Source organism: Vanessa tameamea, chromosome 23, assembly GCF_037043105.1.
Source record: "Vanessa tameamea isolate UH-Manoa-2023 chromosome 23, ilVanTame1 primary haplotype, whole genome shotgun sequence".
In the NCBI taxonomy this organism is placed as follows: domain Eukaryota; kingdom Metazoa; phylum Arthropoda; class Insecta; order Lepidoptera; family Nymphalidae; genus Vanessa; species Vanessa tameamea.
Genome location: NC_087331.1, coordinates 600,617 through 628,137, shown reverse-complemented (window position 1 = coordinate 628,137; position 27,521 = coordinate 600,617). Strand labels below are relative to the sequence as shown.

The following is a 27,521-nucleotide window of genomic DNA, read 5'->3' as shown; positions in this document are numbered from 1 at the left end:
ATAACGCTGCGTTACAAGTAACACGTGTCACGATTTTTTGTTATTTATTTTTTTAAGACGAAATATTTAAAGTCTGTGCCGTATAACACCAAACATAACTTTAAAAAAAAAAAAAACAATCAATAGATATTTTTCTGTGCTTTTTATTTCAATTGAAAGTGATTCGTTGAATGTGTTTTAATTGTTTATTTTAGTGAATAGAGGGTCGATAAACTCGAATTTATTTGGTAAAAAAAACGTTAAGAGTGAGTTTCCTTGACTTTTATTATTGCGTTGATTATTATTCCGATAGCGACGTCATTTTTTTTATATAATATTTAAATTTTAAAACATGTTTCTGTGGTGCCATATCTGATAGTCATAATAATATTATTTTAATATAAATTCATAAAATAATTTAAACGTTTATATTGTTTATAATACGTTTTATATATTCAAACAAACACACACAACAGCTGTTTCTGTAATGAAAACAGATTCTTAATAATTTAATACAAGTATCTAAGTTATTTATATTTAGTACATTTTTATTTATAACTTATTTTAAGCCCAAGGTCATAAAATGCTAGGCCCAAATTGTATAAATTTAAAAAAATTGCCAAATCAACGAAAAGATAATAAAAGCAATTTTACCTCAAACAAAAGGAATTCGGATTCTTTATCGGTCAATACACTAAATAAATATCGGTCAATATTATTTTGGCTTGCTTCCATAGTTTTATGTTGGACAATAGATTTATTTCCGGAGTAAAACGATTACTAGACTTAACTAATTTCTGCTGAATTTTTAAATTTTAACATTATGTTGGATATAATAAAACCTCCTAAATATCCACTGCTGGACACAGAGTTTATTCCACCACGCTTCTCAACTGTAAATACACACAGTACGTCGTATTATTGTGGCTCGTTTATAAGGCTGTAAATCTCAAGAACCTGGGTTTACATGCCCGTTTTAATCTAGAGTGCAGGAATGAAATACGACATAACCCGGTTTTACCCCACCCAGAACCGGTTATCTTTCTGAAAGTTTCCATTACGTGAAAAAAAGGTGCAGGACGCAGGTGTCCAAAAATCCCGCACCTCGAGAAGAGATCGCCAGAACACTCTTTGCTTCCGGGAACAAAATTACGTTTTCAAATTCCGTGTCCATCAGATAGTAATTGCGTTCTTCATTCGAGTTGTAAAGTTGGAAGCTACATCCCCTTTATTCGGAAAGAAAACTTGCGCCTGACTTCGGTTTCGTTATTACCCATTGATTGAGTGAGAGAATACGATAAGAATAATGCATCTGTCTGCGTGTACATCTACGCTGACAGCCAGTCTTTTACATTGCAACCATAATTTAGTCCTGTAGAAGTATTCCGTAAGAAGAAAGTCAAAAGTCACCGCAGAACACGAGCCTAAAACATCAAAATTTAATATGCGACATTGACTCTAAACATAATGAAATTTATATAATATACGTATCAAAATGGCGTATCATTACCCTAATCTATTGTCAACATTTCGCGGGAGAGATACACAGTGAATTCTAAAGGACTCGGTGGTTGTAGTTTAACATTAGTAGTCTCAAAGTAATTAATATACATATGACGTAAATTCACCTTTATTATACACGAGTTTACACGTTACGCTCGTAAACTGACGGAACATTTCATAAAATAGCCCTTGTTTTTATGAGAGTTACTTTCGCATTTGTAATTTTAGTATAAATATCGTAACTACATTTTTGTGATCCCAATGTAAGTAGCTAAAGCACTTGTGTTATGGAAAATCAGAAGTAACGACGGTATCACACACCAGACCCAAGACAACATAGAAAACTGACTCGGGCGGGAATGCCTGCATGCATATGTGCGTTCAATAACAATGTTTTTGTATTTTGTATTCATTAATATAGTTCGTGCCATTAGCTAAATGGATAGACGATTAAGGAACATATTTTATGACTTACATTTTTGCTCTAATAGTCATTGAGTGACATAAATAGATTAATATTTCAATTCGGTCTCATTAACGTTATCTGTTCGATTGTTAATATAAATATAAGATCATTTGAATGGCTCTGTCGATGCCGAATACCAAGTAATTCAATACAACAATGAACAAAATAGAACAAATGCCCCAGCTATGTTCTCCTATCTGTTGGTGGTAGATAGATGCTTATTCCATCGTGTCAGTCCAATGATGGATACATTAGCGGTTTTCTATAATGATTTCCTTCGCGGTAGGAGGTGAATTGTAAAATTAACTGAGCACGCGAATATTCAGTGGTGCTCACATGGGTTTCATTGAGACACCAGTCATATGCCATGTCCAAAATTGCTTCATATAATTTACAACTACTGATTTCACATTAACTCATAATGTGGCTTATGGATTTAGGTTATTTACATTAAGGATCGTACACACTGGTAGCAGAGTTATGGGGTATTTTCGTTAGTGAAAGATAAATTATGATATTTGATTAAAGTTAAAATATATGTTGAAATATATTTAAATATTTTGATTGGAGTCATAAAAGCGCATTATTGTTTTATTATATTAAAATTAAAAGTCTTAATTTTTAGTCTGTATATCACGTGACCTAAAACACGAGCCGCCATTGTGTGACGTCAGATAGGCAAAAACTGTCATTTCGATATCATCTGGCCCTTTGTTAAGCTACTTTTCTTCGCACATGACAGTGGCGAAATAATCTATGCCTCTTTGGCACAAATAAAAGCCAACAAAAAAATAACTACTTTTCTGGAGTTTTAATGCTAGTATTTGTACATTACACACCAACAAATATACATTAGGTACACAACAACAAATACATTACAATCGCTATGACTGTATTGTATTATTTTCCCCAAACACACCAAATATTTCTAGCTGTTAACGTTAAATGAGTGCCAGTTGTACACATACAACTGTTGTTTTTATCAGTGTGACGTCACCAAAATGACTGACAGCGTTTTTGCGGGAATAAAAAAGATTTCAAATTTAATTTAATTTTATGGCAAGAAAACGTGTTTAATTTGCCGAAATATATTTTTTATTTGCTTTTTATTAGGAAAATCAACATTTTGAAGTACTTTTTTAAACATAGTAGAATACCCATTGATCAGATTGAATGAATAGTTAAATTACGTCCACACGTGAGCCATAAAAAGTAAAAAAGTCGCTGTAAATGTCCAACTGAATTTAGATCTCGTCTACATTTAAAAAAAATATTTTTTATGATGGTTATTGATCATAATCACCCACAGACAGTGATACCTTAAAAAAAATTAACCATACCTTACATCGCCAATGCAGCATCAACCTTGAGAACTAAGATGTTATATCCCTTGTGCCTGTTACACTAGCTCACTCACCCCTCGATCTGGAACATAACAATACTAAGTATTGCTAACCTAACCTAACCTACCCAGACGAGCTTACACAAAGCCCATTATATTTAGAGTTAGTTTTAAATTTCACTACGCTGCTCCAATGTACGTACGTACTCTGTACTGTACTGTACAATAAAGTATATTTTCAGTTTTTTCGTTGTCATCGTGAACACAGTTGTATGCATAGTTTTACAAATGATTTCGCTTTGTTTAAACAAACTGCTTTGAGTGATCTCTAACACTATGTCGCATTCGTTACTGGAAGTTTCGAAGGTGTACGTTGGATCCCAGTAGCACCAATACGTACAAACACTGTTTTAGTTATTCCGGTGAAACGTGTTGCTTTCAAGACTTATATAGCAACAAATCTATGTCATAAAGTTACTCATAGCATTCTCCTGACAAATTATTATAAAAAATCCTCTTAAATTATATATGACAAATAGCCGAGATCGTCCAGTGTAACAGTAACAGTCGAACAGTAATTTTACAAGATTAGAGTTAATGTAAAGCGACCGCAGCATTTTCACAATATAAATGAAAAAGGAAATATTTCGACCAGCTTACCTCTCTTAGAAGTGTTTTGTGTAAAAAGTTACTGTATGTACATATGTATTAAAGTTTTCAACCTAGTTAGTTTAGAAAACACAGAAAAACGTTTTCTGTGATAACAAATCCTAGGTCCTTTGATATCCCAGTTATTCTAGTAACACTGTAATTATTTACAGTCAATATCGCGTATAACTTTCTGACATCAAATTTTCATGTTTTATTGTTATTTTTAATTTGTTCTTACCGATTACAATTACTCCGATACCAATACGCGACACGTAAAATATATTGTTATAATATAAACTCACACAACTGCAATCTGTTTACACACACAGTAAATATTTTGCTATAATATGATAATATATATTAATGATTCAGCCCACGAGAGAACTTTGCACGTGTCGCTGTATTTATTACTAAATAGTAAACAAAGTCGTGTTTTGTTTTTGTCCGTTTAGTCTTTCTAAAGCTATGACTACTCGTATGACCGTAAATTGTTTATATAGTTAAGAAAATTTTATTTATTACTAAATGCTAAATTTTCTATTTAATTTATTCTATGATTTTTTGTTAAACTAAGTATATACTACGACGAAAGCCTAAAAAATAAGCTTTTATTACAAAATTTATTAAATATATTTATATAAATTTATTAAATATTAAGCGGATAAACGTGCTAAGTCGGGATGAGGAGGAGGGTACCACGTAAATATAATAAATAGGTATATGTATATATTAAATACGTATGTCGTGTTAATAGTTACGTAACAAACTGATCTTACAAACATACTGCTATGAATGTGTCTTTATGTAAATTAACTTGTAACTTCGCATACGCCAATTAAGGTATTGTATATGGTATCAATTTTACTAAAATAAGTATTATATTCATAGTTCTGTGATTATTTAATACTATATAGTAATAATACCATTTTAATATCTACAATTCGTTTGTAACATTGCCAAGTTAAAAACAACCATACGTAACATACATACATAATCAGCCTGTAAATTTCCCACTGCTGGGCTAAGGCCTCCTCTCCCTTTGAGGAGAAGGTTTGGAGCATATTGCACCACGCTGCTCCAATGCGGCTTGGTGGAATACACATGTGGCAGAATTTCGTTGAAATTAGACACATGCAGGTTTCCTCACGATGTTTCCCTTCACCGCCGAGCACGAGATGAATTATAAACAAATTAAGCACATGTAAATTCAGTGGTGCCTGCCTGGGTTTGAACCCGAAATCATCGGTTAAGATGCACGCGTTCTAACCACTGGGCCATCTCGGCTCTTGAACCATACGTATCTTAATCTAATTGAATCTATTATAAATAAAAAATACTTTTAAATAATTTATTACCTTTGGTGGTAGGGCTTTGTGCTTGCCCATCTGGGTAGCGATACTAACTCATCATACATTTACTCGCCAAATAACAATATGGACACAGTATTCTTGTGACCCGTTTTAAAGGGTGTGTAAGCGACAGTAACCACGGGAACCAAGGACATATAATCTTAGCTCCCAAGGTTGGTGGTGCATTGGTGATGTGAGGAATTAAAATGTGTTTGATATTTCTTCAAAGAAGACCGCCTACCTTTGTATATTATTTTACTAAGGAACCCAAATAAAATGACGTTAGATTCATTGCAGACGATGTTTCAAGTACTGATAACCTAATTACTATTAAGTAGGACTCAGGAGCGATGTACTCTGTCTATTGATTGTATGTATTGCCATGAGCGTGCAGTAAGCTTACACTTCTAAGCTAAAACGGTGGTAAACGGCTAAGTGGTCACCACTGTCCATAGACATTGATGTTGTAATAATTTCATTTTTCACATAGCCAATGTGGAGGGTATTGGCTATGTGATTCTGGAAACAAATTAGAACACAAAAATACTAAATATTGCTTTTTGGCGCTTATAATGAATGTATGGTACCTACCCAAAGAAACCCCGCTGTTATGTGGCCATATCATAGATCTACAATATGTGATTTGTACTTCCAATATGTCGATATACTTTTGAATTTATACTTAAGTATTTATATAGAAACTGTAAACTATTTAGATGTTAAAGTTCATTATTAATCTATATATTTAGAAGCGAAATACCACTTACTAATTAATCACGAAATCTCAGAAATTGTACCACCTACAAACTTGAACATGACATACGCTCGGAACGGATTTCATGAAACTCCACCCCTAAGGGGGTAAAACGGAGGAGAAAGTATGTGTTTTATATATTTCGGGTTCAGCTAGTATAATTAGTAAAACAGCTGCCTCAATATTCTAGTGGCTAGATTATTACGCAGATCTCAAGAATGGAACGAAATACAAAAAAAAAATTACACTTACTAAGAAAAAAGACGTTTTACATCATGACTAACTGAAAAACGAATAAATCAATATACATAAAACTTATATCAAAAGATGCAGCGCGATTTAGAGATAAGGTTTTAGTTTATAATATTAATATATTAGTAGGTTCACTTTGCAGTTTTACTGGTAGTTTCTGAGATGAGCCAGTAACGATCGCAGCAAGTCTTTGAGGGTACGAGATATTTCTTAAATTAGAGGCGGAGGAGGAGGGAGGTCAAGTCGCAGTCGTCTAATCTTATTGGCCGGTTGATTACATTTGAGACATCTGCTGTTATCTATCGATAACATTAACTCCACCAAACAGACAAAATTTGATATAATTTTAAAATAAATTCCTTTTTGATTTATTGAGTTTTCTTAAATTGTCCAAATTTAGAAGATTTTCAATTTGACTTATATGATTTTGAGGCGTCATTGCACCTATGACCCTATCTCGGAACGAGCCTTAATTGTGCACGCTCGACATATAAACTCTCCAGCTCAATGAAAGTAAAAACATACTCTTATTTTAAGGGTCAACTGTAGTTTTATGTCGAAGTTATATAGTCGTTATATAGCGGGAGTTTATTAATCAGACTTCTCTCTTTCTCATCATTGATTTTGCATTTGAAAGAATGGGACAGTAGTTCTTATCTAGTCACACCCTTACCTTAAACATAATTTATAGGTAAATCCAGTAGTTGATTCTATTACATTCGGATATAAATATAACTAAAATAAATATATTAATAATAAATATATTGGACAACATCACATACATTACTGTACCCAATGTAAGTAGCTAAAGCACTTGTGTTATGGAAAATCAGAAGTAACGACGGTACCACAAACACCCAGACTCAAAACAACATAGAAAACTAATGAACTTTTTCTACATCGACTCGGCCGGGAATCGAACCCGGGACCTCGGAGCGTACCCATGAAAACCGGCGTACACACTAATCGACCACGGAGGTCGTCATAATATTATTATTGTTATTAAAGATACTAGTTGATTTCTAAATATAATTATTTTCTTAGCTTAGAATCAGTTGAATAATTTAACAGCGACTTGTTTGTATTTAAAGCTAGCTTTGTCAAACAGTTTTACTTGCCTTATATTCGTAGTATATATAAACATAAACTAAGACTAAACAATTATTATAGTACTGTCATTTGTTTTGATTGTAGGCTTTTTATTTTATTGGGTTAATAAATATTAAAACGTAAAGTTGGTATAACTTATGATAGACTCGAGTGATTTTAATTAAACAAAAACTAGAAATTACCTTGATATCATAGCATCATTATTTGAAGTCTGTTATTTTTATCAGTGTACAATGGTGAATAGAAATATTGATAATTTTTTTTTGCATAAAAGTCCGTCTGGGTAGGCTTCCCCACTAGATGTTGGAGGCCCGCATATGCGGGCCGACCGTCAGGGCGTCACGGTAGCATGCGTAAGCGATCCCGTGGCGCCCGCCGAAAAGACAGAGAGGGTACCGCTGGTTTTTAGTGGGTATTCCGGTGTACCTGGGCGCACTCGACGTCCAGGACACCGGCGCGTCCCACATACTCCCCCATCTCATAAACATCACGTGGGGGAAGCGGGTAACGAGTTTACCAGCGCGAGAAAAAAAACTAGGGTAGGCTCCACCCACGCGTTGTTGTCTGTTTGTTGTGTTCAGTTTTGAAGAGTGAGTCGTCCAGTGTAACTACGGGCACAAGGGACGCAACTTATTATCGAAGTTGGTTGCGCATTGGAGATTTAAATAATGATTGTAAAATAATGTCTTCGAGCGATGGCACATTTTCCAGTTCGATAACCATTTCATTAAAAGAAGACAGAATTTTTTTTTTTATAATTTTTTAACTTAAAGCCATAACAAACAAGTTATTCTGTTATCACAGACAGACGTTCAATATTATGTATTTGTACAGATAACACGTGTTTTATTAATTGTTCAAACAGATATTGCGCGTTACGACACATGAATATTATATCGAATAGATGAGGACAGCGATTGAATTTGTAGTGAATAAATTATGACAAGAAGATATACACAAACATGGACCCACAGGAACTAGTGCCCTTGGAATGTAAGTATTTAGAAGAATATGTTTTCATATATATATTATAATAAATAAGTTACAGACTATGAGTATCCCACTGCTGGGCTAAGGCATCCTCTCCCATTGAGGAGTAAGATTGGAGCTTATTACACCAAACTGGTACAATGCGGGTTGGTAGACATACTATGTAGCAGAATTTCATTGAATTTAGACTCATGCGGATTTCCTCACGATTTTTAAATTAACTGCCGAGCATGAGATGAATTATAAGCACAAATTAGGCACATGAAAATACAGTGGTGCTGGCCCGGGTTTGAACCAGCAATCATCGGATAAGATGCTAGCGTTCAGCACCACTGGGCCATCTCGGCACCTATAAATAATAATATAATTTTTATAATTATAACGTAATTTAAAATTAATAACTCTGTATTTCCTTTTCGTGTACTACTGTTAAATATCCACGGAATATAAGTTATTGGAACGGAGTTGTTTTACGCGGCCAGTAACTGCCAGACGTCGTGACGTAAGGGTTATGCATCCAGGCGAGAGGGAAAGCTCTCATTCTCTCTTTCTATTATTTTCAAATTTGTAAATTGCGATTTATACAGCGAAAGCAACTTCGTTCCAACAGGCTGTCCCCCGACATCTCGCTTTCTTTTAAAAAATATCTGTCAAGACAATTCGGCTTCACTTAAGCTGTTCTTTTATAGACAGATATTTGAAAGAAATATTAGTAAAAATATTTAATTATTTTTTTGTAGCTGGACTTCCCCGACCACGGCCCACTCGGCAGTTCAGTCAAATAGCCTCACGGTCATGTTACAAAGGACCGATCAGGTTATGTCGCTTACTGATCTTGATGATAGTGCTGCCCTGTGTTTTCATATTTGTACCACTGTACATGAGGTAAGATCATTGACATACTTATCTTTTTAATAATACTAACAATGAATTACGAATCTGCCCGCGGCTTCGCTTGTTTTAGCCGTCAGTTTTCAGCATAAAAAACCGATATACTTCCTTAGGTTGCAAACTTGCTGTATACCAAATTTTATCAAATTCAGCTCAGTGTTTTGGTCGCGACGGAGCATCAAACAGATAGACAGACAGAGTTACTTTCGCATTTATAATATTAGTAAAGATACTCTTTAGTTTATATGTAGTAAGCCAGTAAAAATATTTAGCATTTCCTCAGAATAGTCGCTGTTTTTTGAGCAATATGGTACTGGATTTGATTTCGGCGTGAGCCAGCTTAATCTAGACCGTTAACGATCTCACAAATGACAAAATCTCAAACTTAGATTGAACCTTCCGTTCGCATAATCTTCGAATTAAATTAACGATTCCACAACAATGCAATTATATTTAATGAAAAAAATTGCCCACACGTGGCGACTGCTCGATGTAAAACATGACAATTGATATACACATACAGTTTTAGTGTATAATTACAACAAACCGATAAATATATATCGAATAAAATATATAGAAACAAAGAGATTAGTTACTGTATTAATTAATTTTTATTATTTTAAGAATATATAGCAAAGATGTAAACATATAGGAGCGATTGGTTTTTAAATCGTCATCATACAGTTTTGAATTAATTGTAAAGCCGGTTCATATCGACTCGACCGAGAGCACCGACTCGTATAAAATACTCTACCGGTTACAAAGATGTGATCTTGAATTGAAAAAAAATATATAATTGCAAAAGAATCAAATAATATAATTAATAATATCCGCGCCATGAATTTACAAGAGCGTTGAGAGGGGGGGGGGAGATGGATTGGAATGACGGTAAAAGAGAACGTCATACTGTATGCCGTCATGGATATGACATACGAATTAATCTTACCCCAAAGGCGAAGAAATAATAAGGTGCAAAAGCAACAAGCGATATGACCGCTGAAAAAACAAAATCAAAATGTACTCTCTTACAGCTTGCAGCTTAAAGCTCTTACTCTAGAATTATTTGACACTATTCTCTATGAAATCATCGATGTTGTTATAAATATACATCTAGGTAACCTATAGTCAAGAGTTTCTTTAGACTAAATTAACAAAAAAACATTAATATTATATTATTATGATACTAGAACTGTAACCCTAACACTTGAGTAATTATGATATTAATGGAATTAAAGAGATTGAAAGGAGGCTATAAGGGACTTTAAAATCAAAACCACGACTCGACGACGATCAAAAACAAGTAGGCTTTTACAAGCACTTTTGAATCGTCATTTAACAAACTGTATTAAGTGGAGCTACCACGAGTTCGGAATGTAGATTCTACCGAGAAGAACCGGCAAGAAATTAAGTAGTTACTCTTCAAAATTAAAAAATACAGTCATGTTAGTTAAATACAATGAAGTTTAAACAAACAATAAAGTCATAATAGTTAAAATTTATATGAATTATAGTCGTGTTAGATTAATTATGTACTTTAAATCTTCTTAATATACATGACGGAATAACTTCTGTTATCTTAAGGAATGTGCTGTTTAAATACCTTACTGATCAATTAACACAATCTATAATATTTAGAAGGCTTGAGAAAATATTTGATAATACCGACCTGATTTTATATCAGCCATAGTGAATCCCATAGGGATAGAAACCGATACATTATGAATAAAAGTGGGATAAATATGTGAATTGGTATTTATTTACTAATATATATATATATATAACTTATTAAATAAAATATTAATTAACTCGTAAACAAAGCCAATATAGGAATACATATTTACTTGGTGGTAGAGCTTTTTGTAAGCTCGTCTGGGCTTATACCACCCACTCATCAGATATTCTACCGCCTAGCAGTAATATTTAGTTTTGTTGTGTTCCGATTTGAAGGTTGAGTGACTCGGATCTTAGTTCCCAATATTGTTGGCGCAAGGACGATGTAAGAATTGTTACCATTTTTTAAACAACCAATGTTTATAGGCGGAGTTGAGGTATTTTGTATAGTGTATAAAATGTAATGTCTATACTATTCACTGTTGAGGAGTTTCTTCGCCTGGAGCCAATCCTGGGTGTCGAATGGAAATGGCACTAATTCGGCTTGCATGATTTGACTTAAACAAACATTGCAAGTTCAATAAAAGATGGTTGAAAATATTAGAAATTTATAATGAATTTTTTGCAGGTATCGTGTCTTTTCCGGTCAAATGTACCCAATGAGCATGACTGACATGCGTTTGATTGACAGCAAAATATCTCCAACTTGGTGTCAGGTAGGTCTGTACGTAGTTATTATACTTGTCCACTTTCTAGAACAATACCAGTTTTTTTAAGTTGTCTGAACTCAGAGTCAAACACCTAAAAAGTACTGGGGTTTATTGTATTTGGAATTATTGTACCTGTATCTTTATAACCATAATTGATTATATTGGTTATATATTAAATACTTGGTTTACTTGATGGTAGAGTTGTGTATGATTGTGTTCCGGTTTAAAGGATGACTAACCCTGTGTACAGGTTAAATAACATTTTAGCTCCTAAGGTTGATGGTGTATTGGCAACAAGGAATGGTTAATACGTGAATAGTTATGATGGGATATTTGCCCCGCCGCCTTTTTTATTTGTCTATTGATCAGCTGATAAGACCGCAGAAGTCTTAGGTTCAAATTCTCAGGTTCATTTTGATTTACAAGTTCTCAGTAACAGAGTTTTTACTCCCAAACTTTAGAAAGCGCGAAAAGCCAATGGTTTTGCGGTGAACTCTATCGGTCATGGGATCTACCGTCCCATCAGATCTCCCACGTTCATCAGGTCCATCAGAGAGTGAAATAATAGAGAAATAACCAGTGTTTGCATACTCATGCACTCAAATATATCTGTCTAATCTATCTAGTATTACTTGGTGGTAGGGCTTTGTGCAAGCCCGTCTGGGTAGGTACCACCCACTCATCATATATTCTACCGCCAAACAGCAGTACTCAGTATTGTTGTGTTTCGGTTTGAAGGGTGAGTGAGCCATTGTAACTACAGGCACAAGGGACGTAACATCTTGGTTCCCAAGGTTGGTGGCGCATTGGTGATGTAAGGAATGGTTAATATTTCTTACAACGCCATTGTCTATGGGCGGTGGTGACCACTTACCATCAGGTGGCCCATTTGCTCGTCCGCCTACCGATATAATAAATAAAAAAAGAGGCTAGTTCTTAGCCGGTTTAACTTACAGAATGCTTCAAATTGAAATGATTTCGTACCGCATTTAAGATAAAAAATTTAATGCCTCATAATAATTATCAACTATAATAAAATATAATTTCCAATAGAAATTATTTAAATTTTATTCAATGAATTTGTACGATTGATTTTCACCAGCTCATAATATACGCTAATTGGCCGCATCTAATAAACATACTGAATTATTTGCGATATTGCACAATAACATCATCGTATATATAATTCTATTCATTCGAAGTGAAGTTTTATAAGATACGCCATGACAGTAAAATGTCAAGGTCGAATTTAAATGCAAAGTTTCTATATGTAACGTTTTATAATCAAACGCACATGACGCAAGGTTCACGTGTGTGTGTGGGTTTATTTCGTAACTTTTAAAAAATTGATATAACGAATTCGTAATTACGTCATAGTATACAACGAAAATTACCAACCGGAAGTCGATCTCACACTTCACCTCTCGTTTTTTCTATTTTTTATTCTATAAATAATAATAGACAGCCTGGCAAATGGGTCATGGTAAGTGATTACCACCATAAACATTGTAAGCAATATAAACCATATCTTAAACCGTCAATGCGCCACCAACGTTATATTAGCATTATATATAGAGCATTCAAACTGATCAGCTTTATATATTACGAGTAATATATATTAAAATCTTCCATATAAATAATATTATTTGTTCTTACTAAACGCATACAACAATCACAATTACAAGAGTTGTTCTATATTCAAGTCTGTTTTATCACGTATTAGATAAAGACATTATCGGTCGTTTTATTTATTGTCACACGAGTAAATAATGATGTGTACTGTTGTATTCGATGAAATGAATTTAAGTAAACGTTGTTCCCCGTCAAAGGACTCTCGCGTTTTAAGATCTTGACATTATAAGTATTGTATATGTACATAGTTTAAATTTTACTACGGCTGTGACAATATGTACTCAAATGATTCTTAATCGTAGTTTCAAGTCTGGAAAGTAACACTAAACTTTGTTTATTTTTACTATCGAGTATGTGTTGTATGCGGAACATCGATTGCTGTTATTGTACGCAATTGAAATACAAAAATATCAAATCTAAAGCCATGCTATTCAAGCGTCTATAGCACAATAGTTTACGGGTCATCGTTGGTCGTCCCCTCCCTGAAAAAGCATTAAACTGAATTGGAGATATTACCAATTCCTTAAAATGAGACATTGCTTGTACTCTTTAAAAAAATGCCAACATGATAAATAACGCTTACGCATCTTCATACAATAAAGCCATCTTCAATAACAACAACAACAAACACAACAACAAATCAATTCACAATATAGTGTAGAGATACTGTAGAGACTTTAATTTACAGCCCACAATTAGTACGTTAATTTATATAAGTATATCTTTCAACAGAGACAAGTCGTAAAATCAAATGCGACCTTCAATGCTTTCGTAGTCCCAGGCCCTCCTGAGCTCACTGAGGAGTTAGTCCCTGTTTCAATGACAAGGGAATTGGAACTAGAGGATGATATGAAGGAATACTGGGGATTTTATCTTCTCCAGGGATCAACAGTGACTTTATCTTCATGCGTCAGGTTTGTAATTTTATATTTTACATTTAAATCAGCTGTTGTTCTCAAAGTTAATTTTTAATAACTAGACAAGCCCACCTGCACAATTGCTTAGAGGCAGATCTCCATCAGATTTTATATTTTACCGTAAAATTTAGTTGATATCAATTATACAAATAAAATAAACTTAGAAATACCGATCCATTCAGGTGGCCTGGAGCATCTCTTATCATGATCAAAGGTTACAAACACCTCCAGGAATGCGCTTACATTGGTGACGATTCATCAGAAGAATTAGATGAGCTAATAGAAGCTCACAAACTTGGGCTACTGTCCAACTCCTCGCTGCTCGAGAAGATACATCAACTCAATAAAGAAGATGGAAAAGCAAATGATCCTGGTAAGTTTGGACATATGTTGACTTACGTATGTTGCTGACTTTTTTTATGTGATAGTTGGCAAACGAGCAGGAGGCTCACCTGATGGAAAGTGACTACCACCACCCATGGATATCTGCAACACCGGGGGGTTTGCAGATGCGTTGCCGGCCTTTAAGGAAGGAGTACACTCTTTTCTTGAAAGTTCCCAAGTCGTATCGGTTCGAAAAACCACCGGCGAAAGCTGGTTCCACAGAGTGGTTGTGCCAGGCAGAAAAAACAGATAATAGAACATATAAACTTTATGATACAATAATTAAATTAAACTCTCTCATTTTCAATTTAGAGGACTGTTTCACTGAATGTAAAACTACTCTGTCCAAAATGTGCATTCGACCGAATTAATCTAGCATTATGTAATTTTAGCAATTCTTTAAGTCCAAAATCAAAAGGTAAGTCAAGTCCGTTACTTGATTTTTTTATCACTATATTTCCCACTGCTGAGAAAAGACCTAAACTCGTCTCGAAAAACTACATACCTAATTCTTAAAATCTTTAACCTCGTGGTAGAAATTAAACCAACACATGCCAATATTGCTTTTTTCCTTTACCACATACTATAAGATTAATTGTAATGTAATCTAAATTTGAAAATCAACATTTACTTTATTGTCTAAATACATAAAGTGCGTTAAAACAATTGAATTATAATTATTTACTCCACGAATGAATCATTAAGCTTGTCTGTTTATTCTCTACAGTTCTTATCGCTGTACTCGTAACATTAGATAGGGTTTCACGTGATCATAAAGACAAAACAATACTTGTCCTGAATACAATCATGATCAATTTTCTATCGCATCCATACATTTCAACGTCTGGTGCATTATTTTCTTATGCGACTTAAAATAACATCCGACTTTATCTGTCTATTAAAATTGTTTAAATGTTACACATTAGTTAAATAATGAAGACTTCTTCAGAGCAAGTGTTCAGATCAACTTTACATCGAAAAAACTGACGAACAAACGAACAGATTTTTTTTGTTTCGTGAATGATTATTGATTACATGTATTTAGAGGGATTCATTTTACAGGTACAATGAAAAGGCACAAGGCTGGAATCAAATTCCACGATCCTAACCAGAAAGCGAACGTGACGTCATTGGGCAACGTGCCCTCTGTTGACGTCACGGATCATGATCCTAAGGTAATACTTATATAATATTTGTTACATGAAGACTTGTTTCTTTTTCGTCTAGGGCATCACAATTGCGATTCAACGGTTAAATACTGCTGGGATTTTGACCACCATTTCAGCCGGTCATTATTATTATTATTTTTTTTGATATATTTATTGAATTAAAATATTTTATTTATATGTCAGAGATATCTTACAATTCATTTTATATTGAATCACTTTAAAATACCCCGGCCAGAGCAAAAACAATTTGGAAAACTGACATTAATAATGTTTTATTTCAGGAACTCCGTGAAATTCTCGAAAGGTTACACGCAATACGTCAGGCCGCAAAAACCGAATCTCTGAAATACTACCAACCCCCTTCCCACCTCATGTCTCTGCCAGCTCTACATCGACATAGAGATACCAACGTCGACCGAGACGAAAGGCGATTTCTATCATTTAAAGGTATGTACAAATTTTTCTACCATCGTTAATAAATCCTTGCTCACTGAGCTATTCTGGACGAGATCAAGAACGAAACAACGACTAATAATAACGTACCACAGAATAATTCTATTGAATAACTAGTATCCATTTTATCCAAACATTTGTCCCGCGATCCGTTATTTCTCCTTGATCTGAGTAGCATGCTAATGTTAGCTTTTGAATCACTCGTAGAATAAACGAAACAAAACAAAAATAAATTATCGTCGTATCGTATCTTAAGCAATGTTACCAAAATTCATATGAAGGCTCTACAATCTTTGACCAGTTGTCAGTTAAATAGCTATATTAAAAACCGTTGTATTTAAGTCTATGTAATCAGGATTAACGTAAACAATAAAATTTTACTAACACATCAACAATCTATTTATTAAACATTATATAACTGAAGCAATAGTTATCATAAAACTATAAAATTTTATATTAGATACGGGTACGTTCAACTTTAAAATATTTTATAAGTCCTTATAAATAATGTGCAGTGTATACCCTTCATAAATAATGTCGCATATTGTTCCTGATAACAAAATTAGGAATCATAATATTTTTTTGTCGTCTGTATGAAATTCTAACCATATCTCACATTATGAATGCGTCACCAACTTGTGCTTAGTGCTGCTACTTGTGCTCCATCGTTCAGTATCAGGTGCATACAATGTAGATCTATTATATATATACATAAATAAACAACTTGATATAAAATTAATGTTCACAGATATTGACGGCAACGGCAGCGAGCCAGCTGCAAAAAATTCACCAGAAATTCGCACAATTAAACCTATTACACTATCTAATGAGCATACTACAACATATAATAATCATATAAATAATAAAGATAACGCAAGCAGCGCTGTCAGATCTCAATCCGAAAATAATAAACTCGAAAACGATAAAGAACGAGAAGGAAAGATAAGCGATTTTAATACAAGAAGAAATACAACGGATCAAGGAACGGTAAGTCAATATGTTAGCTTAGATATCGTTCGCCGTATGGCAGTAAATTAGAAGAGTTTCGTGAAGAACCTTCTCGATAGAATCTAGTTTCCGAAATCGTGGTAGCTTTACATTTAGTTCAATACAATATGACAATTCAAAAGTGCTTTTATGAGCGTACTTGAGTAATAATATTTTGATTATGATTTTGAAGGTTCCGCTCAATCACAGATCGCGGCCTTCTGCATTAAATTATTCTTTAATAAAATAAAGTTATCTAAAATATGTATTTTCTCTTAGTCGTTTCGCACACACTAAGACATATTTTAAGCACAAGCCTCACTCACACATCTAAAGCACGCCGATTATAATTTAACGTAAGTTAATAGATTTTTGACCTAGTTGATATGTAAATATCGTGAAGAGAGACTTTTTATGTTGATATAATACTACGATTAATAAGATACGAGTTTTAAAATATTGAATACTTTAGAATATTATACGGATCTTTAAAAAAATGTGGATAGTTTAGTCAGGTTTATTTAAAAAATATTATGGCAAATTAATAATAAGTTCGACCATATTTCGAACTGGTGATAACTGGATTTTTATTAAAATGCTGATGATAACTGCTTGTAAATACTCATGTACTTTAATAAATAATATTTTGATATGAATCAACTGTTGCCATTACTTAATTTAAGTATTCAATAATTTCAAGTGTAACTTCATTTTAAATTGCAATTGTGGATATTCTTTTAAATAGTGAACTTACTAGTCTAGCAGTTATTTTTTTTATAATTAATATTTAAAATATTTTTTATTCGAATGAATCTTGAAATTCAATCTGAATCGGATAACTTCTTCTGCGCTTCAAGAGATTCGCTCTTTAGCAATCTAAGATATCTTTAAGAAATTAGTATTCTTTATAACTCTGTAACTTATATGTAGTTTCTCTGATATGATATATTATTATTGCAGTAATTTATTTATACAGTTTATTAATTTTTAAAACAGTTTTTCCTAATTTAATAGTTAGTTATTCTTTGTAAAATTGCGCGCGTTAAAATAATTGTGAAGCTGTAAATTTTCATGCAAAAAACGAACAAAGTTTTATTCCTTTTGCCTAATATTCATAATTTTTGAATATTTTGTCGATATAATGAAACATTAAACATCTAAAAATAATTATTTTTTACTTAAAAACATCTCCAAGCGTATCTACTTTTTTTAATTAAACTAAACTGAATCGCCAGAAAAAGAAACGTAAGAACCAAAACAAAGAGCGTCACATAATGTAAAGGGTTAAAGGGGAGAAAAAGATATAAACAATATATTCCAGAAAGTTTCCTTCAAGACTTGCATCTATCTCTATCGCACGTTACGTGTCCGGGTAAGGTTTATGAAAGAGCATAGCATTTCAAAATACCTACTCGCGCCGCGTATCGTCAAATATATAAATATATACATTTCATTCGATCTAAGATTAACTCTAGATTATTCAGCGGATAAATAAAATAATACATCCGAACAATGGAAAATTTATCATATGTATGCTAAGCGTATTTTATCATTGTTATCGAAGATATAAAACGTTAGAGTAATTTCCACAGCTTAAAAGATTACATATAATTCATACATGACATTATCTGAGTTAGGATATATTTGAGCCTAAGCATATTACTTGCCATACTGTTTGTTATTATTGTTACTATGCGGCTAAACTGCTTGATAGCTTTTCTTTATGATATATGTAGGCGAACGAGCAAATAGGTCACCTGATGGTTAGTGGTCACCACTGCCTATAGACAATGGTTCTTTAAGAAAAAGTAACCATTTCTTATATTGCCAATGCGCCACCAACCTTGGGCTAACATAATATGTACCTTGTGCCTATTACACTGGCTCACTCACCCTTCAAACCGGAACCCAACAATACTGAGAACTTCTGTTCGACGGTAGAATAGCTGATGAGTGGGTGGTACCTATCTCGACGAGCTTGCACAAAACCCTTACACGGAGTAAAAAAGTAACTGTTTTTTTTTAAATTTATAATAACTATATTATCAGCGCAACTTTGCTTCTAATGGTGTGTAGTCGAATCGAAATCGTAATAAAATATTAGATTCAAACAATATTAATTCCGTATTGACTGTCAAAAGTCAATCACTAATTCTAAAAAAAAATCTTTTTATTTTTAAATACATAATACTTGGATCTTATTACAACCTCCATGGTCGAGTAGTGTGTACACCGGTTTTCATGGGTACGCCGCTCCGAGGTCCCGGGTTCGATTCCCGGCCGAGTCGATGTAGAAAAAGTTCATTGGTTTTCTATGTTGCCTCGGGTCTGGGTGTTTGTGGTACCGTCGTTACTTCTGATTTTCCATAACACAAGTGCTTTAGCTACTTACATTTGGATCAGAGTAATGTATGTGATGTCGTCCAATATTTATTTATTATTACAAATTATTATATAATTTGTATTGTATCTGTTACTAAGTTCTTTTCCTAATCTTATCTACAAACCTAGTGCGTTTGATCTGAACGAGTTGTATTATTAAATAGTTTATCAATAGACCACAAAAAATGTGATAATTTCAAAACATTGACAAATGATTGTTAATTTTTTTAATCTTAATCAACTCTAAGAACGTATCGAGTTGGTATTAATAATATTACTTGTCAATTTATTGATATAATAATAATTACTGTAACTTATGTAATTAAATTAATGAAAATGTCTGCTAAACAGTAGCTTGTACATATATTCCGGATACGATACTGTTGCACAATACGATCATGTAACTATGTTCCGTTATATACATATATTTTAATTTCAATAATTACTTTATTTTTTATAAATTTTATTCAATGAGTTTCTAAAGATCATCATCAACCGGTAAATGAAATGACGTTTCAAAAGAGCTATATAAAAGCCTACATGAATAAATTTGAATGATATTTTTTCCAGAGAAATAACGAAGAGACGAATTCGAAGGAAGTCTACGAAGAAGTGCTGAAACAGTTGCAGTCGTTAGGGGACAGGGGGAAGAGAGTGCTTATGAGGCTGCACGAGAGGATGGGAGTTACAGAAAATAATAAGGTGAGACCCACACGAGTAATGAGTAATACGAAACGTGTGGTCAGGCTTTGTGGATACCACGCACACACCATTGATTCGGTCACCAGATAGCAATAGTTTGTATCGCTGTATAGGCATGATGCTATGGTAGCACATTGACGGTGTAAGAAGGTGTTTATACTTATAGATAATAGTAGTTTATGAGCGAAAGAGATCACTCACTCACTATAAACTAAAATTACAATAAAAATTAAGAACATATTTCTTCGATACTAGCAAGTTTTTGTTACGCTGATCGAGTGCTCTCGTCTTTCATATCGAGCATTGACATATCTCAACCAAAAGTGTATTTACGACGGATTGCGAAAGATTAATAGTTAATATCATCGTCTTGTTACAAAATGTAAGGTTTATATAGCGATATAAGATTGGATAAATAAATAAATAATTTGGTTATTTTATCAAAGATACCGAATTGCAAAAAATAAACAGATAATTTTCTGTAAGAATACTACGAAGAATTTAAGCGATCGTGTACTACGAATTTTATTGTATCGTACATATAAAAAAAAAAAATTCAGAAGCTAGCAAAGTATTTTATTTCCTCAACGATGGATATTACAGGGATTACATAAATCTTCGCTCACGTGACTGATCAGTCCACGCGAACCATTAACGGACCTTCAACAACAGACGCACTTGCTATTTATTTACCTTAATAAACGAAAATGGCAATAACACGATTTCCTTTCCAAACACACAAATGTAAAAACCCTGTCAAATTCCAAATCCGGACATTTCTAGTAAGTTGGAAGTTGAACCCAAAGCCTCGGAATTAGTGGCCTTATACGCTAGGTAAAATTATACATAACTTACCCTTCGGCAAAAATCCTGGATCAGTTAATCCATTTTTGCGTGAAAAGAGATCAAAACTTCAAAACACGATTTCCTTTTCATTCGATAAAATAATTTAAGTAAAGTAATTACTTAAGTAGAAATTTGGATCCTGTGATAGACCTATATTTGAATCACTTGCGATAAAAAATACCTCCAAACCTTCCTATCAAAAGGAGAGGTTTTACTAGGACATTAGTATTACTACTTGAATTTATTATGAGCTTTAAATTTATTAATATTTAAATTGTTTGTAAGTAGATAAACAAGCCGACTATAACGAGCAGTGACGAGGAACTGGATCACTTGAGGAAGATTCTGGTTGAAGCTATTGATGAAGAGAAGACGAAATCACAACGACAACGTAAGCTTAAACATTTGCGCTATTATTAAATACTGAATAGATCTTTACATAATCAGCCTGTAAATTTCCCACTGCTGGGCTAAGTCCTCCTCTCCCGTTGGGGAGAAGGGTTGGAGCATATTCCACCACGCTGCTCCAATGCGGGTTGGTGGAATACACATGTGGCAGAATTTCGTTGAAATTAGACACATGCAGGTTTCCTCACGATGTTTTCCTTCACCGCCGAGCACGAGATGAATCATAAACAAATTAAGCACATGTAAATTCAGTGGTGCCTGCCTGGGTTTGAACCCGAAATCATCGGTTAAGATGCACGCGTTCTAACCACTGGGCCATCTCGGCTCAATAGATCTTTACATTATTAATTATCTAGGTAATACTACAACTTTGTTTATTATATAACGTAAATTATATATATCAATATACATGTATATAAGTGAAATACCGTCCGATTAACTTGATTTTTTTTATATTATTGGAAGTTGGATAGTGAAATATAATCATTCCTATATATATGTACATCATACTTGAACTTTTATTTAGCATTGGTTGTCGCTCGCGGCTTCGTTCCCCTTTTAGGGCCTTGTCAGGTCCATTCCTGGGAATTAATCTTGCTTTATACCAAATTTCATCAAATTCAGTTTAGTGATCCGTAAAAGAATAAGAGACAGACAGACAGATAGACATGGTTACTTTCCATTTATAATATGTGTATAGATTTCTTATACAAGAAGAACACCTATGTCAATAAAACGTATGGAACCAAAACATTGTCATAAAACTATGTACTAGGTATAAAATGTTTAAAAAAATGTAATTTTAAAAAATGCTATAATAAAACAATTTTTATCATAATTCGATCGAAATCTGCTTGTCCAAAATATAAGTAACGTCAAAATATTTTAAAAAATGCTTATATATATCTGTCAAGAGCACACGATTTGATGCAATCGTTTTGAATCGATTAATGATGTAAAATTATTTGCAATAACCGATTTAAACAATTCAATTACAGAAAAACGTCGTGATGCAAGAGAAACTGCCAGAAACAAGAGGGAGCTGCTTCTTGGACAGATTGAACTAGAAAAGCAATTGAATGCAGATGACGAAGCGAGGGACTACGCTGCTGAAGAGGTTGGAATAATATACTCTTTACTATTATATAATACTAGCAAAAACTAGGAGCCTTTTCTGCTGTTCATAAATACATTGTCACGACGAGCGGTTGAACAGTATAAACGTTAATGTTCGTAATGCCATCAAAGGGAAATGATTCTCATCACTACAAATAAAAAACAATAATTTAGTTGCCTTACCATTTTGCATAATTCGTTTCGTTTCAATTACAAGTCTTGGTTTTTATTAATAAAAAAGATCTTCATAAAACGCTATATGGAAGAAAGAAAATTTTAAACAACAGTGATCTTAATGTAACTAGGGCATTATTTTTAGGAATCACTTTGGACTAAAAAATTATCTGGAATTCCCTATAAACCCCTGACTCAGCTCCACAGCATACGTGATTGAAAAAGTTATATAACTAATGTTGATACTGCTCAATTAGTATCCTCGGTTTATTTTCATAATATTATGTTTAAAGGCACTCTTATTTGGGGTACTGTTGCATTTTTTAAAACTATTTTAAGTCATAAAAAGAGTTCTCTGTTTTATTTCTAATCTTGTAACTGGGGCCTTTTTTCTAGATATTTTTTTAAAACGTACTTACTTACCGTTGAGTCGCAATGTATTAATAGCAATATTGTGTATATTTACCGCATTACAAATGTATTTGAAAGAAACAGCGATAATCATTTAGTTTTATATGGAAAAAGTTAACAGCCCGTAAATATCTTACTGCCGGGCTAAGGCCTCCTTTCAATTTAAGAAAAAGGTGGGGCTAATTCTTCGACGCTGTTCCACTGCTTTTTTTTAATTAATAAATATTAGACAACATCACATACATTACTCTGATCCCAATGTAAGTAGCTAAAGCACTTGTGTTATGGAAAATCAGAAGTAACGACGGTACCACAAATACCCAGATGAAGAAGAATGAACTTATTGCGGTTTGGTGGATACACATATGGCAGATTTTCATTGTAATAAGACATAATATGTAGGTTTTCTCACGATTATTTCCTTCACCGCCGAGCACGCGATGTGTGACAACAATACAAATACGCAAATAACAAATTATTTGAATATCATAAACGCGCCAAATGTATAAATACGTGTTCTTATATTGATCATTAAAAATATCTAACCAACAAATAATGAAATACTAACATATCCAAATAAATTCCAGGGTCTCGAACCTGACGGTTACGCAGAGCATCACCACCAGATAAATGAAACCACCGCCTTCGATATGTCTAACTCCGAGTTTTGGTCATCGTTCTCCAGCAGTGAGGAAGCGTTGCTAGAGTGTGCGGGACTCATACTGAATTTGCCGCTTACTCCTCATGCGTCCTGTCAGCCTGGTGCTCCAGATAAAGAAACACATGCAGCTTCTAGAGCGAATGCTTTAACTTATAGGTATGTTTTAATCAGTAATTGCATAGAGAGTTATGATAAAATTACACACTAATTCATTTAGTTTTGTCTGTCTGTCTTGTCACGCATAATTCAGAAAAAATGAAGAATGAATGAGTGACCGGGATTTAATAGGACAGGCATATGGAGCTTAACCGTTAAGACTTTATGAACCAAGACCAAGACCAACGAGACAGTATCAAAATATAAAATGCTTAAAAGCTCTCTGTGCAATTTATCAATATTGGATATTCCAAAAGACATTAAAAACTATAAAAAATAGCATAATTTAATTTACACAATAATGAACGTGAGGCTAAAACAAACATCGAAATAAGGAATAATTTCTATTGCAGAGTCCCAGCAAACGGCTACTATTTCTTCGTATTTAATTCGGAGAATGAAGTTCAAAGAAACTTCATCCGAGCTCGCTTCGACCTGCAGAAGACGAGATACGACGTGGCTCGAACGACGCTCCGAGAGTGTCGGAATAGCACCGACCGTTGCGACTTATCACTTGACATATTTTCCAGCCAAAAGGTAATAATTAATATTTATGCCAAAAAGGAAATATTTTAAAAATATCTTTATACTTGGAATTGAAAATGTCGTCGCTTCTATTAATTTTTTTTTTTTTCATATTGGGTTTACTTTGTCTTCCAGTAAGTTCATTCCATCTGAGTATTACCGTCTTGGTGGTGGCCAGTGTAACTACGGGCACAACGGATATTATACTTTCCAAGATTAATTGCGCATTGGTGATGTAGGAAATGGTTAAAATTTGATACGGCGTCAATGTTTATGTGCAATGGTAAAAATTTACCATCAAGTGGCCCTATCCTTCCTTTACAAATATATATCCAACGCAACAATACTTACGCGAAAATAAAATAAGTTTTAAATTTTCAGGTGGTTCTGGAGCTTCCGTTGCGGAACAACGATTCCCTGTGGAATGAACAGTTCGTGATAATATCAGAATGTGAGCCTCGAACGTCTGTGTATCTCGCTTGTGTGATCGCCGTACCTATAATCATACTGGCATTTGCGTTTCAATGACGAGAACCTTCTAGAACATTCTGGAATACACTTCGAATTGCTATTACGATATTCAATTCGGTAATTGATCGTGGTAGTCGTTACACCTTACAATATTATGATCTTATAATTTTAGATATTTTATGATATTTTTTTTTAGTTTGCTAGACAAGATGCCAAACCAGATTATTAAGTTTACACTCAGAATATGCACAAAACAATAATAGCAGAAAAAACATACGAATGTCTTTACAAATTGAAAACTAAAGAGTACAAAGTCGTTGTGGCTAATTATAAGATTGTATTTAATTTTAAATAATTAATTATCGTAAGATAGATATAACACTAATCAAGGATATTACGTATATTGTGTTGTTTAAAAAATCTATAGATATTCACTTATTATAAGGAAATGTTATAGTTTTGAAGCTTCATTTATAGAATTGTATATCAGAATAAGTATCTAACAGTAAAAACCGCCTAAACGTCTGATTGAGAATCGAATATCAAATAAATTACACGGGTACGATAACAAAAACCAATTGAGACCTTGTTAATATAACGTCAAAATTATCTATCTTAATCTTAATAGTGACAGTGACAATTAAGAGCATATTGACAGCTGTTTGGTATTCGTTTCTCGGTTCAGTGATTCCACTCATCAGATATTCTAACATCAAATAACAGTACTCAGTATTGTTCTGTTCCGGTTTGAAGGATGAGTGAGCCAGTATAACTGCAGGCACAAGGGACATAACATCTTAGTTCCCGAGGTTGGTGGCGCAATAGTAAGGAATAGTTAATATTTCTTACAGCGCCATTGTCTATGGGCGGTAGCGACTACTTACCATCAGGTGGCCCATTTGCTCGTCCGCCTACCAAATTTGTTTCTAATGTTTATCTTAAGATAAACAATCATTAAATTTATATATTCCATGCAATTTGCTAATAGCTATGCTTTATAAATTGTACACTACTAACAGTTCTCGGTTTATTTTCTTATATATTAATAGCCTAAGCCGATTATTGTCCCAGTGGTTATGGGACGACAGCTGCACATAAAAAATCGGCTATGGTCTCATTTGCATGTGATGTGCAGAAAATTAAATTGTAAAAGAAATTAAATAAATTAAAAAAGGTTTCATCATTTCGGCGCCAAATGTAGATGAGTACTTGCAGTTTACATACACTCATATGTTTCGAAATTCCTAAAAAATCTTTTGAATAAACGCGAAGTTTTGCGGGCGACCCGGACTAGTCTTTGTTTATAATACAACACTGTTTCGGTTAACTACTTATATCCATTTTAATTTTACTTCCAAAATTCCGATAACAGCTTCGTCAACATTGAAAAGGAAATTAGCGAATCCATTATGAATGATATCGCGTCTATTGAAAGACAAATTTGTTAAATTGTCTTTTCTCCTCTTGTGGTTGACATAGGCCGCAGAGAAAGTGCATTCGACAATTTTAGAAGCAATTAAAATTCTCAATTCAATCACGTGTCATTATTGATTGATGATTAAAAACACAATATAGATAATGTTTGTTATTTCCAAAGCGAATTTAACATCAACAGTGTATCAGGTAGAACGACATAAATCAGAAATGTTTCTTATGTGATTATATTATGCTTGTCTATATACTTTCATTCGGTTCGGTATTCACATCTTTTTTAACAGATTGAAAGGGAACTGTTTATTTACATTTTTCACTGCGAGTTAATTCTGGAACAACCATGGCTTCGAGCAACGTTTTCTCCAGAAATCAGTAACTTTTTTGGTAAATTGTTCGATTTATTTTGCCCTTTATTTTAGTAAACATTTTGGATGTAACTATGATCGTGGGTAGTCTTGATGATTCCTTTACGATGAAAAAATATTGTAAGCTTATTTATAAGCCTATTTGCGCTGTATATTATTATAACGTCCTGTCATTTATAAAATTCAATTTAGTTGTATATAGAAAATAAAACTAAATTTATCATCATCGGCTGTGCGGTAGTCAGATAGTTAAATATTTTATAAATTCTTTCAAAATTAAATGGAATAATTATTCAAAATATATAAGTCATATCATTGTTTAGAATAAGTAACTAAAAACAATTATAAATAAACTCAGAATTGAATACGAATAATGTGGACTTAACATTTACAAGATTTGATTTTATCATAAAGAATTTGGTACAAAAAAAGAAAAGTTTTACAACAATTTAATATATCTTTAAATTAAATATATATTAGTATTAATCATTGCTAACAAAACATTTTAAAAATTAATTACTAATATAAGATAAGCCGAAAATTTTCCATAGTTGATTGACCTCATTCTGATGAGACTTATTTTTCCTTTTGGTTTGTAAAACTTTCCTTAAAAAATGACTACAATGTGTCCAATAGCGATATTTAGTTAGATGCCATTTGTATATATAATAAAATGTTAGTATTTAAGTAAATTCAATGAAATACATATCGAAATATTTT

The 27,521-nt window shown here is 33.3% G+C and overlaps 1 protein-coding gene across 2 annotated transcripts; it reads left to right on the top strand.

Moving 5' to 3' along the window:
- On the top strand, positions 1–27,521 carry LOC113397729 (uncharacterized). 2 transcript variants are annotated; one of them, XM_026636184.2, is made up of 15 exons: positions 1–245; positions 8,272–8,399; positions 9,137–9,281; positions 11,527–11,614; positions 13,973–14,154; positions 14,340–14,530; positions 15,604–15,716; positions 15,992–16,157; positions 16,912–17,150; positions 20,103–20,234; positions 21,369–21,471; positions 22,487–22,605; positions 23,777–24,006; positions 24,360–24,543; positions 24,913–27,521. In XM_026636184.2, the coding sequence occupies exons 2-15, from the start codon at positions 8,369–8,371 to the stop codon at positions 25,057–25,059; spliced, it is 2,070 nt and encodes a 689-aa protein (XP_026491969.2). In that variant the 5' UTR covers positions 1–245; positions 8,272–8,368; the 3' UTR covers positions 25,060–27,521. The 2 variants fall into 2 exon arrangements, with proteins under 2 accessions (XP_026491969.2, XP_026491970.2); XM_026636185.2 differs by lacking the exons at positions 1–245; positions 8,272–8,399; positions 9,137–9,281 and having other exon boundaries at positions 11,525–11,618.